Source organism: Anser cygnoides, chromosome 15 (assembly GCF_040182565.1).
Source record: "Anser cygnoides isolate HZ-2024a breed goose chromosome 15, Taihu_goose_T2T_genome, whole genome shotgun sequence".
Classification (NCBI taxonomy): Eukaryota; Metazoa; Chordata; class Aves; order Anseriformes; family Anatidae; genus Anser; species Anser cygnoides.
In genome coordinates, this window is record NC_089887.1 from 5,470,153 (window position 1) to 5,483,008 (window position 12,856).

A 12,856-nucleotide genomic window follows, 5' to 3' on the forward strand; every position below is an offset into this window, starting at 1 on the left:
GCACAGTGGCTATCACACTGGGATCTCTGTCTCCTGGTTTCTTTAGGCATTACTATAATACAAACCAGCAGCACTAATACTTTAGCTGTAGGGAGAAATGTGCTGGTTCTATCTGTGCTGTGTAGAATAAAGAGAAAGCTACTGCCCCAGCCCGAAATGTGAGCAGCATAGCAAATATATTAGTGATCTCCCAGAAATGTTAAATGAGATGCATTGTACCACAGCCCTCAGATACAGCCTTCGTATCACAGCGAGTTTTTGAGAGATTTGCCTGTCTCGTGGAGCTCTGGCACTGTAGCTTCAGACTGACGTGCTCAGGAAGGCTGGTGAGCCCTGAAAATAAGGCTGAGTTTTAGTGCTGAGCTTTCAAGCATGATTTTCGAAGGGTGCAAGTTATAAAAGGAGAGAATAAATAGGCTGAAGAAGCTCTGAAAGACAAAGCACTGCAGCTTCTTGGCAGCACTTCACAGAAAGGCCAGAGAGGTATTTTAAAAGAGAAGCTAACCAGCAAAACAGACTAACGCTGCCTGCGTTAAAGCGGTCCCGGCACGGACGGGGGCAGCAATCTCCAGGTTTGTATGGTTTCCCTCCCCACTCGCATCCTGCTGGCGTCCTGTGCCTTTCCATTACGCGTGAGCTTCTGCAGTGATGGTGCAGTACGAAATCGCAGGCGCAAGCCAAGGTGTGATCTCTGCCTGACATTGGCGGCGGTGCAGCCTCGCTCCGCGGCTCTGATTTTAGAGCATCCTTTTGCCAGCCAGTGCAAACAGCACCGCAAACTTTGGGTTTGGCTCCCTTCTCTGGGAAGGCAAACAGGAGGGCGAGAGTGCCCTGGCCACCCTGCTGCCTCGCTGCGGGAGCGGGAGGGGAGAGGAGCCCCAAATGCAAATAGCACCAGAAGTTAGACCGCCGGCTGCGGAGACAGGTTTGTAAATGCCAGGGTGTTGCTGGGGAGAATAAATCTAATAAGCTGGCGTTTCAGCTGCCTTCGTGCTCCTTCTGTTAGACATCGGACTGCTGCGTGGGGTCCCCGTCCTTCAGTTCCCATCTAAACTTCTCCTGGCCGAAGCTGGCAGTGGGGGTGTTTCCTCCCCTGGTCCTACCGGCCTGTTTGTCTCCCCCTCCCCATGGAGATGAGGTCACAAAGCCCCATCGCTGTGTGCCCAAAGCACTGGTGCTGCCCTCCCAGATGCTCCTGTAGGTTTCCTGAGCACCGTGGGGCCTCGGGTGGCAGGAGGGGATGTGTCACCGCCGGGTACGTGACAGAGGGCACCAAGACCTCGTGCTCTGATGGTGGGGGGCACACAGCTGGAAGGGGCACCCAAGTGCTTCCGTGGTGAGTCCCTTGGGCTAAGGCAGCCCTTTGGGGGGGGTTTCTGAGTCCTCCCATGTCAGGGGGTTCCTCCCATCTGCTCTTTGCCTGGGACATACAGATCAGGTCTCCCTTTTCTTTTTTAACCTGTACTCACACAGTGAAATGGTGACCCTCTCTTCTGCCCCAGCAGATGTGGTTGCTGTGCTTTCCCCCAAGAAGCACCATATCAGTGGCTAACAGTACAGATACGAGGGATATCCATACCCCACTTTTGTATCTTTCTCTGGGAACCACAGCCCTGATACGCCCGTTGGTTTCCGGGTACATTGACGCTTTCCATGCCAGTCGTGCTGGAATTCAAGGTTTCAGGTTGTGCAGAGTATTAAAGGATGTTTTTGGTGGCAGAATCTCACATTCACCAGCACGTGGATCCCATGCTCTTGCGATCAAATCCCTTTTAGAACTAGTGATGCGTCTGCTGCCAGCCTGCGAGGCCGCGAGCTTCGGAAGTTCCCTTCCTGCCGTGGCCGGAGGTGCTTTAAAGTATCTGGATGGAGTCATTTCGGTGTCTGCAAAAGAGATTTATTAATAGGGTTTTCTGGGGTCTCTTACCAGCAGCATGCAGGATGAAGTTGCTCAATCTCTTCTTTAGTTTGCCTTCCCCTCCCCCAAGTTTAAATTTCCAGTTTATCTTTAATGAAAATTAAATGATAAAATTGGGATAATGCCTACCTCGTGCTGCTCTTGAGGGTTAATTAATGTTTGTAAAATCACTTTAGGTCCTGAGATTTAATTGAAGGAAAAATATTACCATATAAAATGGCTTTTTATACAGGCAGTGCTATAGGGTTTCAGCTGGGCAGAGTGCTGTGGAAGCCAGGATTAGTCCATGCTTTCCTACTTTTATGGTTGTGAGGCTTCCTGTAGTTTATATGAAAATTATCTCTCTGAAATCACAAATGTAGCATCAGTGTTTTCCTCTCACTTTGGAAGAATATTAATTTGCTATCTTAGGACTTGACTGACTATTTAAGCTGCTATAAATACAGCTAACCTCTGAGAAAAAAAGTATAAAATGAAATATCTGTTCGCTTGCTTGGGATGAGCTGATACAACTTGCTAATGACTCCAGCACCGGAGTCATGTGGACATGGCTGGCTCATACTGGTAATAAATTAGGCTGGTACCGGGTGTCCTGCTGTAATTTAACTATGCATTTGTGTGTTCCTTATAATCTCCTACTACCAAGAGATGTAAAATACAGCTATAAAACTTCATTTCTGGAGTTAAATTTAACAATGGAGGTGTCAGCCAAGGAGCAAGCTCTGCTGAGCATTTCTTTGGTGTGGGTTTTTTTTCTTCCGTTTTTCTTTTTTTTCTTTCTTTCTTTTTTTTGAGTAACAAGAGGAGGAGAAGCAATCCCGGGTTCAGCTGATTTGAGCTGTTGGAATAAAAAATTGCTGCATGAACTTCCCTTTTTCTGCTGTAACGTTTTTTTGTCTTCATGCAAAGGGTGGGTACAGTTGGGTGGACTTGGAGTTTGGATCAGTTACTCAGTTTGCTTCTGCTGTTTCTGCCACGCAGGGTGACTATGACCCCAGCAAAACCAAAGTTCTTCATTTCAGCATGAACCCGGCGAGCCTGGCCAAGCAGCAGCGCAAGGAGGAGCAGCAGCAGCTCCAGGAGGAGTGTGAAAGGCTGAGGGAGCTGGTGAGGGTGCTTGAAGGAGGCGGCTCCATCCATGGGAATCTGGAAGGAGTCGGGAGTTTTCAGTCGCCACAAGAAATTGCAGGTAGGCTGCTGGCTTCTTGTCATGAAGATGCACTTATCCGTCCGTACTGCCAGAGGAACTGACTGCAGAAGCAGATGGAGGCATTGCAGACAGCGTGCTTGCTGGAATGGTTATGAGGCAAATGTAGAAAAGCAGGGCTGATGCAGGAGAGTGTGTGTGGTAGCAGTCCAATTTGGTACCGGTTTGGTACAGAGGGTAGGTGGTAAGGATAAACAGTAATAAACCATATCATTTGCTGATGATAAATGAAATACCAATACAGCAACCTTCACAGGCTGGTGCTGCCAATAGAATAAAAGGAAATATTTCCTTCGTTTCAGGGCTGCTTTAGCCCTTGAGGTAGTACAAACAGCAGGAAATAACTTTCATAGCTGCAGGGAAGCAAGTGGTTGAAATCTTTTCAGACCTGGCTTAAAACAAATTAATATTGTTTATCAGTGTATATGTGCCCCATTAATCACAGCTACATTCAATACTGCATGAAGATAGAGTACATCTTTCACTAAGCTAAATACATTTCACAGAATGTGTGGCTCTCCTCCAGTACAGCCTTTCTTCCCTTTGCATGCATACGTGAGGCTTTTTAGTACAGTAACCCCAAAGTCAACAGCTCCAGACGTGCTCTCAGACTCTGTAAATCAAGGTAAGAATATCAAAAAATGTGACCCATCACCTACAACACGGCGAGGCGACCAGGCAGAGTCGAGTTGTGCTGCAGCGCCCAAGAGACCTTACTGCTGTAATTCTCTCACATGTAGTTTACCCTCAAAACATTTTTGTTAGAGAAGAGAAAAATAAGAGAAAGCTGAAGAGCTGTGTGGAGCTACCCTGTTGTGCTCCGGCAGCACGTAGGTGGGCAGTGTCCAGAGGTCAGGGCTCTCCCTCAGATGTGGCCAAGAGGGCAGAGCTTTCCTCTCAAGCCACGTGTGCCAGAAACTTGAGACTCACAAAATGGCAGAGCCCTTGTTTGACGAAAATCCACAGAAGAAAACATCTTTCACTGTTATGGCACTGAAATTCTCTGAAAGTAGCTTTCTTGTTTTTCCATCGCTCAAACAAGAGTACTTTATTACTGCTGAGAATGTGTTTGTTCCAGCATCTCATGCTGGATTATGGTACTACATAGCCTCAAAAATGGGATGGTGAGAAGCGTAGATGGGGTGGTTTATAAAATGAAGAGCTGATGGGTTGCTAGAGGTGCAATGACAGTTTGTCACTGCCGTTAGTGGATGCTCCAGCAGATGCAGAAGCATTAAACATCTCCCGAACGTTTAGGGAAGGCCATCTTTGCCTGTAGGAGCTTCCAGCCTGAGATGCCGGTGGGGCCCGAGCAGTTCTCAGGGACAGTGTTTACATTGCAATTTGCATTTGAAATTCGCTGGTTTTTAAATTACAGTGGCTGCTGCTGCCCAGTGCCCTTGTCTGTCATCATACCCCCGAGCAGCCTGGCACATCTGATGCTGCAGAGGCGCGCGGCTGACACTGCCCCTTAAGCCCGGAGGGGAGAGTGACGGTCAGGGGCAGAGGAGTGCAGAGGTGAGGTCAGCTCCGTGTCTCTGCTGTTGATGAATGAGCCCCTGGGGTATCATCTACAGTAATTAGACCGTTTCTTCTTGGGGAGCGTGTTTCTCATGTATGCCTCCTGTGATTTGTTATTCATAATTATTATTCCGCTGCCTTTCATGCAGTTGCTTTTAGCGGCATTTCTGTGCTGGGATGTTACCAGGTTTTTCTTTAGCTCATAGGGGATGCATTTTTAAAGCTTCTTTCTCTTCTGCCTTTGATTCTGACAGGAAAACAAACAGCTCCCTGGGTTTCAGTGCGTTTCCAGCCTCTCGTCTATGCGGTGCTTTTTTACCTTTTGCCCCAGTCCTGTGCTACATCATTCTGACTTCTGTTCATCAACTCAGCTGGGAGAGAGCATCAGTTGCAGAGCCTGGCAGGGTCGGAAATACTTTGGTGACAGTCTCTAGCCATCATTTATCACAGTCACAGGAGGGCCCTCTGCATCCTCCAAGTGCCTGTAAGTGCATTTGGAAGTGGTTCCTGTATACAGAAACGGGAAAAGAGCTGTAAGTGAGGGATAGAGGAGCCCTGTGGATGACTGTCTTTGAGACCGGGGCATGCTTATAGTAAGCCAGGTTATACAGAAAGATTTTTTTTTTTCTTGTATTTTGTGTACTTGTGAGCATCACTGTCGTGCACAGGGAATGTTGCCATAAGCAGTCTTAAACCCTCCTTTCTGCTGCGGAGCACAGAGCAGCACGGTCTGATGTTAAAGACTCCAGGTATATCTGTTGGGATGTGCAAGAGATGCAGGGGATGGTGTGGCACTGTGACTGCAAGGCGCACGGGCATGTCTGAGCTGCCTTTAAATGAGCTGACTGCCAGGCTTGGTCACCTTGCTGGGGCAGGGCAGAGCTCACGGCGGGTTAGGGAACAGCTCATCGAGCGTGCTGTGCAAGCTGCATCTATTTTTGCGTTGACTCCGTCCTGCTTAGCTCATGCAGCAGTCCCAGTGTGGATGTGACAGCTGTTCTAGGAGGGGTTTAACAACACGGATCCTCATGGCCAGAAAACTTTGACTGTCTTTCTTGGAACGAGAAATGGAAGATGAAGCTTTCACTGTTGTTTTAAGATCTCAACAGCTCTGCCCACAGGAATGGCAGTAGTGGAGAGCTGCCATGTGCCTTCCATTTTAGTATATTTTCAAGGTGTGAAATCAAGAGCTTGTGGCAGAAGCTCCCTCAGCTCTGTGTGTCATTGTGCAGTTGGCTGCCTTTGGGAGTGAGGTTTATTGTGCATAACAAGGGAGCAGTTTTCAGGGAGGTTTGTGGAACTGTTTCTGTACTAAACAACAAGATTTTGAATTTTCTTGCACCCCTTTCTGTCAGCTGCAATACCTCTATCCCTGTTTATCCAAGTATATGTTTATGTTTAACTCATTTGATCAGTGCATCCAAGGGGCAAATTCAATCCTGAACTTTAGAGGCAGGAGGTCCCTCAGTGTTGAACGGGATGAGGGGAGACTGAGGACTGGACTCCTCTCAGAGCAGGAGGTGTGGATGAAAGTGGGAAGACAACAAAGGTCATACGTAAGTTTGCATTTTGCCTCTTGACAGATAAAGGTAAATGTAAGATTTTATCACCCCGTTTTGCCGTACGCCCTGATTAGCTTATTGGCACAGGTGAGGAATTTGGGTGGCCTGCAGCGAGGCAGGTTTGCTACATTCAGCAAGCTTATGGGATCTGCAACAATTGCACTTCATGTTCAAAAGATTATAATTGCACCAACCAAAAAAGGTATTAAGGATGGTGATGTTGATGGTTTTGATAATAATGTATTGGCCTTTATTAAATTCATTCACTGGACTGGAGTGCAACACGTTTTTTCTGATCATGGTTCCAACTCCTGGATAGGTAATAAGGAAATTATTACTGTGGACGTTAAAGCTCATTAAATGTGACTCTATTAAAAATCAAGGTTATGCTGGACTTTAAATCTTTTTGAGCATAACCACTGGAGGCTGCAGCACAAGCTGGCAACTTGCCACGTAGTTCACTGGTCCTTTTCTTATTTATGAAGTAATAGTCTCTATTAAAATCAGTACCAGGGCTGTTGCAAAGGAGAGGTTTGGACAACACGAGCTATAACAACTTACTGTCCTTTTTCAAAGTGTAAAAATTGCACGTGGGGTTGTCCAGTATTAATGGGGCAGATCTGTGGCAGCCCCATTAAGGGAATGGGCTGTAACTTTATGGGTGTTTTGTTTCTCTCCCAGTGCCTCCCCGGGTCTGGGTTGTTAACAGAAGTGTGCACCAAGGTCAGGCTGCCATCTGGGGAGTGTTTCTGAGTCCTCCTGCCTCTAAAACAGGGATGCAGATTGCAACAGCTTTAGAAAGGTGGCACGCAGAATCGCTGCCCAGATTTGGAATCTGTTCCACTGCTACATTTCTCTTTCCTGTGCTGTTCATGCTCCCTACAACGCCTTTTGTATTTCAGGCTGCATCTTCTGCTTTTTTTTCTTCCAGATCCATATCTGTATTTTCTGTTTCACTCTGGGCCATTTCTGTTTAAATCTTCTTTTTTTGTCCTGTGTGGTCCTGGTGGGACTCTCAATTGTTATTTCTGGCACTGCCAGAGGTGGAGTTCGGTCTTACTTACAAGCACATAAGTAGGTGGCGGCAGCAGCTAGTGGGCAGCTGGCAGAAGTAGTAGCTTGTCTGTTGTAGTGAAGCATAGGCAGAAATAAAAATGCTTCAGGTGCAGATTATTTCCATTTGTGATCTCATCTTAAAAGTGGTAGCTTTGAGGGTAGGAACGAATGGCCTGTGGAAGCTGGTTCCTGACCGAGGACTGCAGTAACACAGGTTTTCCACTGGCTTTCGTGATTTATTGCTATCCCAGAGGGACAGTGGTACATTCCCTTCTTTCACCCAGCCTCTCCGCATGAGAAAGAGGAAAAGTGCTTTTAATATCTTTTCTATTGAGAGACAGGCTGGCACCCCAGCAGAAAGGAGGGTGGGGAAATCAACCTTGATTTCAACCATCTGTGGAGAATTTTTGGAAGTGAACTATTTTCCTGAACATAATCCCACCTAAAAGGAAAGCTATTCATCAATCTTAATGGCTTCTGTGTTCTTTCCCTCTTGTTAGAGAAAAGAAGGAAAAAGGGGTTCTTGATGAAGAACTGGGGGGGAATCTCACTGTAAAGCAGGTGTTGGACCCTAACAGAGATGCTACATCTGGTGCTCAGCGAAGGCTCTCTCCAGCACCACAGCCACGTCAGGGCCTTGTAAAAAATGTTATTAATTGGAATTAAATTGGGTAATGAATTAATACTAAAATAATCTAATCCTGTTGAAGTGACAAGCCAGAGATGGTAAAATTTGTCACTGTCCCAGCGTGCTTGTGCTTCTGATGAATGTGTTTCTGAGCACAGAAGGCGACAAAAAAGGAGCAGATGGAATTTAAAAGTTGCCATTCTCCATCCACAGTTGGCTGAGCTGTTGGTGCTTGGAAGCCTTGGTGCTACCATCTGTGTGTAGGAAATCCACACAAGATGAGGGCTGCACCTGCAAATGAAACCTGAGTCCACCTGACAAAGGATTCTTCTGTGACCTTTGGTGGTGGGTGCGCATGTGGAAATGCAGCATCCGCATCCCCCTTTGTGCTGAGCATCTCGTGGGTTGAACAAGGGTGGGCAGCTGGGTGCACAGAGAGCAGCTCTTTCTCCATCACGTAGCACCTCTGAAGTGCCTTTTCGTAGTGCAGAAGGGATTCATTAGGTGACTTTTGTCTCTTTAATGGAGATGGGACAATTCCTCTCCACCTTTGTACCAAAGGAATTGCCTTCTGTCTGAAGAAACACAAAGTGAAGGTCCAGGGCGTTTGCTGTCTTCAAATGTTAAGGGACTTCTGGTAAGAGCAGGATGTTAGCCTTTGTGCCCTGCTTGTATTTCAACGAAAGTAATTGCTTTCTGCGTATCCCAATTTCCTCTGAAGTTTATAAAGAGCTTGTCTTTGCCTCCAGTGTTTCGCTGTGTGCTGATGAAGTTCACAGTTTTTGTCCTCTTTCGCTCCAGAGATGGCTGCGTGTTCCTGTTGAGGAAAACTCATTCCCTACTGCTGCCTGCATCGCAAATGTTGCATGGTTTTAATGTGCAAAACACAAATGAAACAGAAACTAGCACACAGGGCGAGTATTATTAGCAGCAGTTGTTGGGAGCCGGTTTGCCTGACCCGCTCGGAGCTTGCCTGCCTTCCCCTGCTGACCTTGCAGCTGAACAGCCGTGTCTCCCCGGGGTAATCCCCTCACCTCCTGGCTAGTTATTATCATTAGTGTTTTTATGGGGCTACTTTCTCTACTGCAAGACATTTAGACCAGTCTGGGACCTGAGTAGTATATTAGAACTGGGAATGAGCTGGTAGTTTGAATAGAGCTTGCTTTGATTTCCTTCCTTACCGTGCACGTTCCTTTGTCCCAGCGCTGCAGGTGGTGAGGTGGGGCTGCTGGATGTACCTGCTTTTCTAACAGCCTAGGCCCTCCTGTACTACAGTGTTGCCATAGTTAGTGGGCAGTCTATAAAGCCCTTTCACATTACAACGCTGTCAATAGATTTGGGCAGCCCAGCCACAAGGGGAAAATACCTTGAAGCCTCCATGTGTCCTGATCCAGCAGCGTGGCCTTTGGTGGGAAATGTTCCACGCTGGTGAAGTCAGTGCATAAAGAACCAGGTTTCTTGGCTTGGACAAACATTGTAGTACCTCAGGAGGGCTGAAAGAAATGTTCTTGGGTTAAAAAAAATACAATATTGCTTTTATCATATATAGCATTTGTCATCCAGATAGATTCCCAGGTGTTTTTTTTTTTTTTTTGAGGTAAGGCAGATAGGAAGTTGTGCAGCACTGGATGTATCGAAAGCAGTGTGCCCTGCCTGTGGCAACATGCCATGAGTCTGTTCGACAACAAGAGACTTGCCCCTGAGCACCACTTCATCCGAGTGCTGTGAATGGGCAGAGCGCAGGCAGGCAGACAGGGGTTGCTGCCCCAACAACTCCCAGAGGATGCCCGAATCCTGCAGCAACGTGTGACACTGTGCTGGGAGGTGCCGCTGAGACATCGCTGGGACTTGCCGGCTCCATCTGCAGTCCGCGGAGTCAGAGGTTCATAATAAATCCTGTAACTTGGTTCTGTTGTAGCTACTGAGCGTGTAAAACTTGCTGTCAAAGGTTAGTGCACGGACTGTTCTCAGCTTCACAAAGCAGAGCTGTGAGTTTTCTTTCTTGCCCCTCTTCCAATTCCTGTGTCGTGTTCCTGGAGGCCTTGTTTTTTCTGCTTTTGTAAGAGGCAGCTTGTGAACCTGCAGAATACCTATTGCAGCTCCAGTGGCTCTGAAGAGTTTTGGTTTTTTTTTAAAGCATCTCCTACCCTCTTGCTAGGCATTGTGTAGAAGTTAATTAAAAGTATTTATTAGAACCCTTACTCCAGCGAAACAAGGCCGCTTTACCAAGAAAGAACTGGTCATGTAAGTTGGGAGGGAGGAGGAGATGGGAAAAAAACACAACAAAGTGTGTGTGATGAGAGGACCGAAGTTAAACACTGAACTATGAGAACATCTGCAAGGATTTCTGTAGCAGTCTGAGGAAGAGGCTCCCAAGGGGAAGGGTCTCTGGACTTAGAGATCCAGACTTGAATTTGATGATAAGGGAAGTGAGTAGCACTGCAAGAAAATGCTGCTGCGGAGAATGTTGCTGATGTTTCCTAGGTGGATGCATTTTATTAATTCAATACCAATGCAGTAAAGTCACGGTGTTACATCTGAAAGGAAGGGCACTTTGCTGAGGCAGGCAGGGAAGGCAGAGGTAGCTAATGTCTAGGTACAAATAGGCAGGTGGCAAGTCTAGAGGTATCGTGTGGGACCAGATAAGTCAACACAAAATGTGCGGGCATACCTAGAGAAACCCGGGCTGGCAGGGAATGTTCTGTCTCCTCCTGGCTTACTGTATGTGGCTGTAGAGGAGAATCAGTAATAAAAACAATATTTTTAAGCCTGCTGCCTTGGGTTTTTAGTTCCTAGTCCATCAGTAGCTGAGTGAACCACGAAGCAACCGTGAAGATGAATTGTTCTTGCTGCCAAGCATGTCCCTTCGAGTCCCCAGACGTAGCTGTGTTCCCCTGGATGTGACCGGGGGAAGTTCAGAGCCTTCGCGAGGAGAGAAGTCAGTGAGCAGTGTAAGGACTTGCAGCCTTTCCCTCCCGTATTTTAACCCCTTTCCTCCCTCCAAATCACTAAAACACCATTAAATATGTACCGCATGGAAGCTGCCACATTGCAGGAAGCACCATTCCTGGCCCTAGTCCTTGCATATCCCATTGGGCTGCCTGTTTCTTTATCATCCAGAAGCAAGCCATCAGGCTGTGAAGCTCATGGGTCTTGGTAAACTTTGGTAGCCGCATTTTCCTATCTAGGTATTTGAGTCAGGCTCCCCTTACTTGGTTGTTGCCTTCCTGGGACTGTGTAACAGTCAGGATGCTCCTGCTATATGTCTCCAGTCCAGCAGTTCTCCTGAGGAGAAGGAAATGCAGTATTATCTGCAGCTGCCCTTTGGATCCTGTGGGGTTGTGATATGAGCTGCCTCTTAAAGCAGTTTGCATCACAGAGCAGCTTTTGATTAGCAACGATGTGCCATAAGGCCTCTGGATGTACACAATTGAAAATGCTCTTTCATTCATCAGCAGGATTGAGAAGAAAGGCTTGTGCTGATGTCTCAAATTCAGCCTGACACGATTTCCCTGACTTTAGAAAAACCAGCCTGCCAGCCTGGCGGAGCGCTCCGGCAGGGGAGAGCCTCAGATCTTTACATCTTGTCAATGTATTGTTTCTCCTGGAAATTAAAGCTTGACGCCTTTGTGAACAGCAGCAAGTTGTGGGAAATGTGGTAGAGGAACTTTGTAACGGGTGTCGAGGTTACAGGGAACGTCCTGAAAAGGTTGGTGCTGGCAAGGTGAATGCCCCCTTGGTTGGGGATATTTATTAGATTCAGGAAGGATGCAGCAGTGGGAAAATACTGAACATATTTATTCTTTCTCACTCAACACTATTTGAGATGGTGGCATTCTTGTTATGGCAGGTTCATAATGGAAAAAAATTACTGAATTTGCTTTTTTTTCTCTGGAGCCCTCATTTCAATTTCCAGTTAGGTATACTTGGCTGCGAGCTGAAATCCAACTGTCTTCACAAAATAAATAGGGACTCCTTATAACTGAATCCCAAATGAGGTGGGGTGAATGTGTAGAGACTGAGAAACAAAGTCTCTACTCGTTCCACATTTTAAAGGGGGATCATGTGCAACTAAAATTCAGAAGCCGAAGGAGAACTGTGTATACGGTCTGGATTATCTACCCATCTCTCTGTGGGAAGCTGTTTTCCCTAGGAAATGCTGTTCTTCAGTTGTGTTCTTGATTTTGTTTTTCACTTACCCTGATTATTTAGAGGCTGCAAATGAAGTAAAAATAAGTCTGTATCAATACTCTAGAGCAGCGGCTGTATTTAAGAAGTTTATATTTGATGAGTAAGTTGATGACATTGCATTATGTGAATTTGATGTGCAAACTTGTCACCAAAGTGTAAACATAGTGACAGCAGGACCAGCAATTCCCAGCCTAATCAAGTAAGCCGAGTAACACATTCTTTGAGCTATAGAGTAATAGAGACTGATTTACATATTAAAATGAGAGAAGCTACACAGATCCAACAATTAAGTTGATATTTTAATTGCCTAAAAGTCAGGAGATTCGAAGTTATGTTTTCTGCATCAGTTCATTTGTCACCCACATGTATTTGTAATATTTTCAATGGCTTTATTTGGTATGAAACTAATGTGTCTTAAAATACATGAAATGTTGGCCATGGAGGAAAGGGGAGCTTTGAATCTGCTGGGTGAGAAAGCAGACTCAGTATCTGAGGCCTGGCCTTTCTATAAAAGGTACAAACAAATTCCAGGTAATTTCTTTTCTAATATTCTAGAAGACGTGTTGGGATGGAGAGGGAGCTATTTTCAAATGCAGTTGAAAAAAATGCCCATTGATCTCAATAGACCTTGAATTATATCCTTAACTTCTTGTTTTCTTTTTAAGGAATAAGCTTTATTTAATTGCAAATTCACACAAGTGCACTAGTACCACTAAGAATTGCATCGATATATGGATTCTGTCGGTGGTGTTTATGCTGGTTTCACAGTACTG

General features: G+C 46.1%; 1 protein-coding gene across 28 annotated transcripts in view; it reads left to right on the top strand.

Moving 5' to 3' along the window:
- The window catches only part of MAD1L1 (mitotic arrest deficient 1 like 1), a 352,087-nt gene that overhangs the window by 227,854 nt on the left and 111,377 nt on the right, over positions 1–12,856 (top strand). For 13 of the 28 annotated variants that reach the window (XM_048064431.2, XM_048064457.2, XM_066977628.1 and 10 more), the window contains one exon: positions 2,900–3,107. In XM_048064431.2, coding sequence (XP_047920388.2) covers positions 2,900–3,107 — 208 coding nt within the window. Of the gene's footprint in view, positions 1–1,127; positions 1,337–2,899; positions 3,108–4,503; positions 4,645–4,900; positions 5,131–9,489; positions 9,800–12,856 lie in introns of those variants that run through there. The other 15 variants (XR_007163490.2, XR_010825087.1, XR_007163484.2 and 12 more) reach the window with 15 other exon arrangements.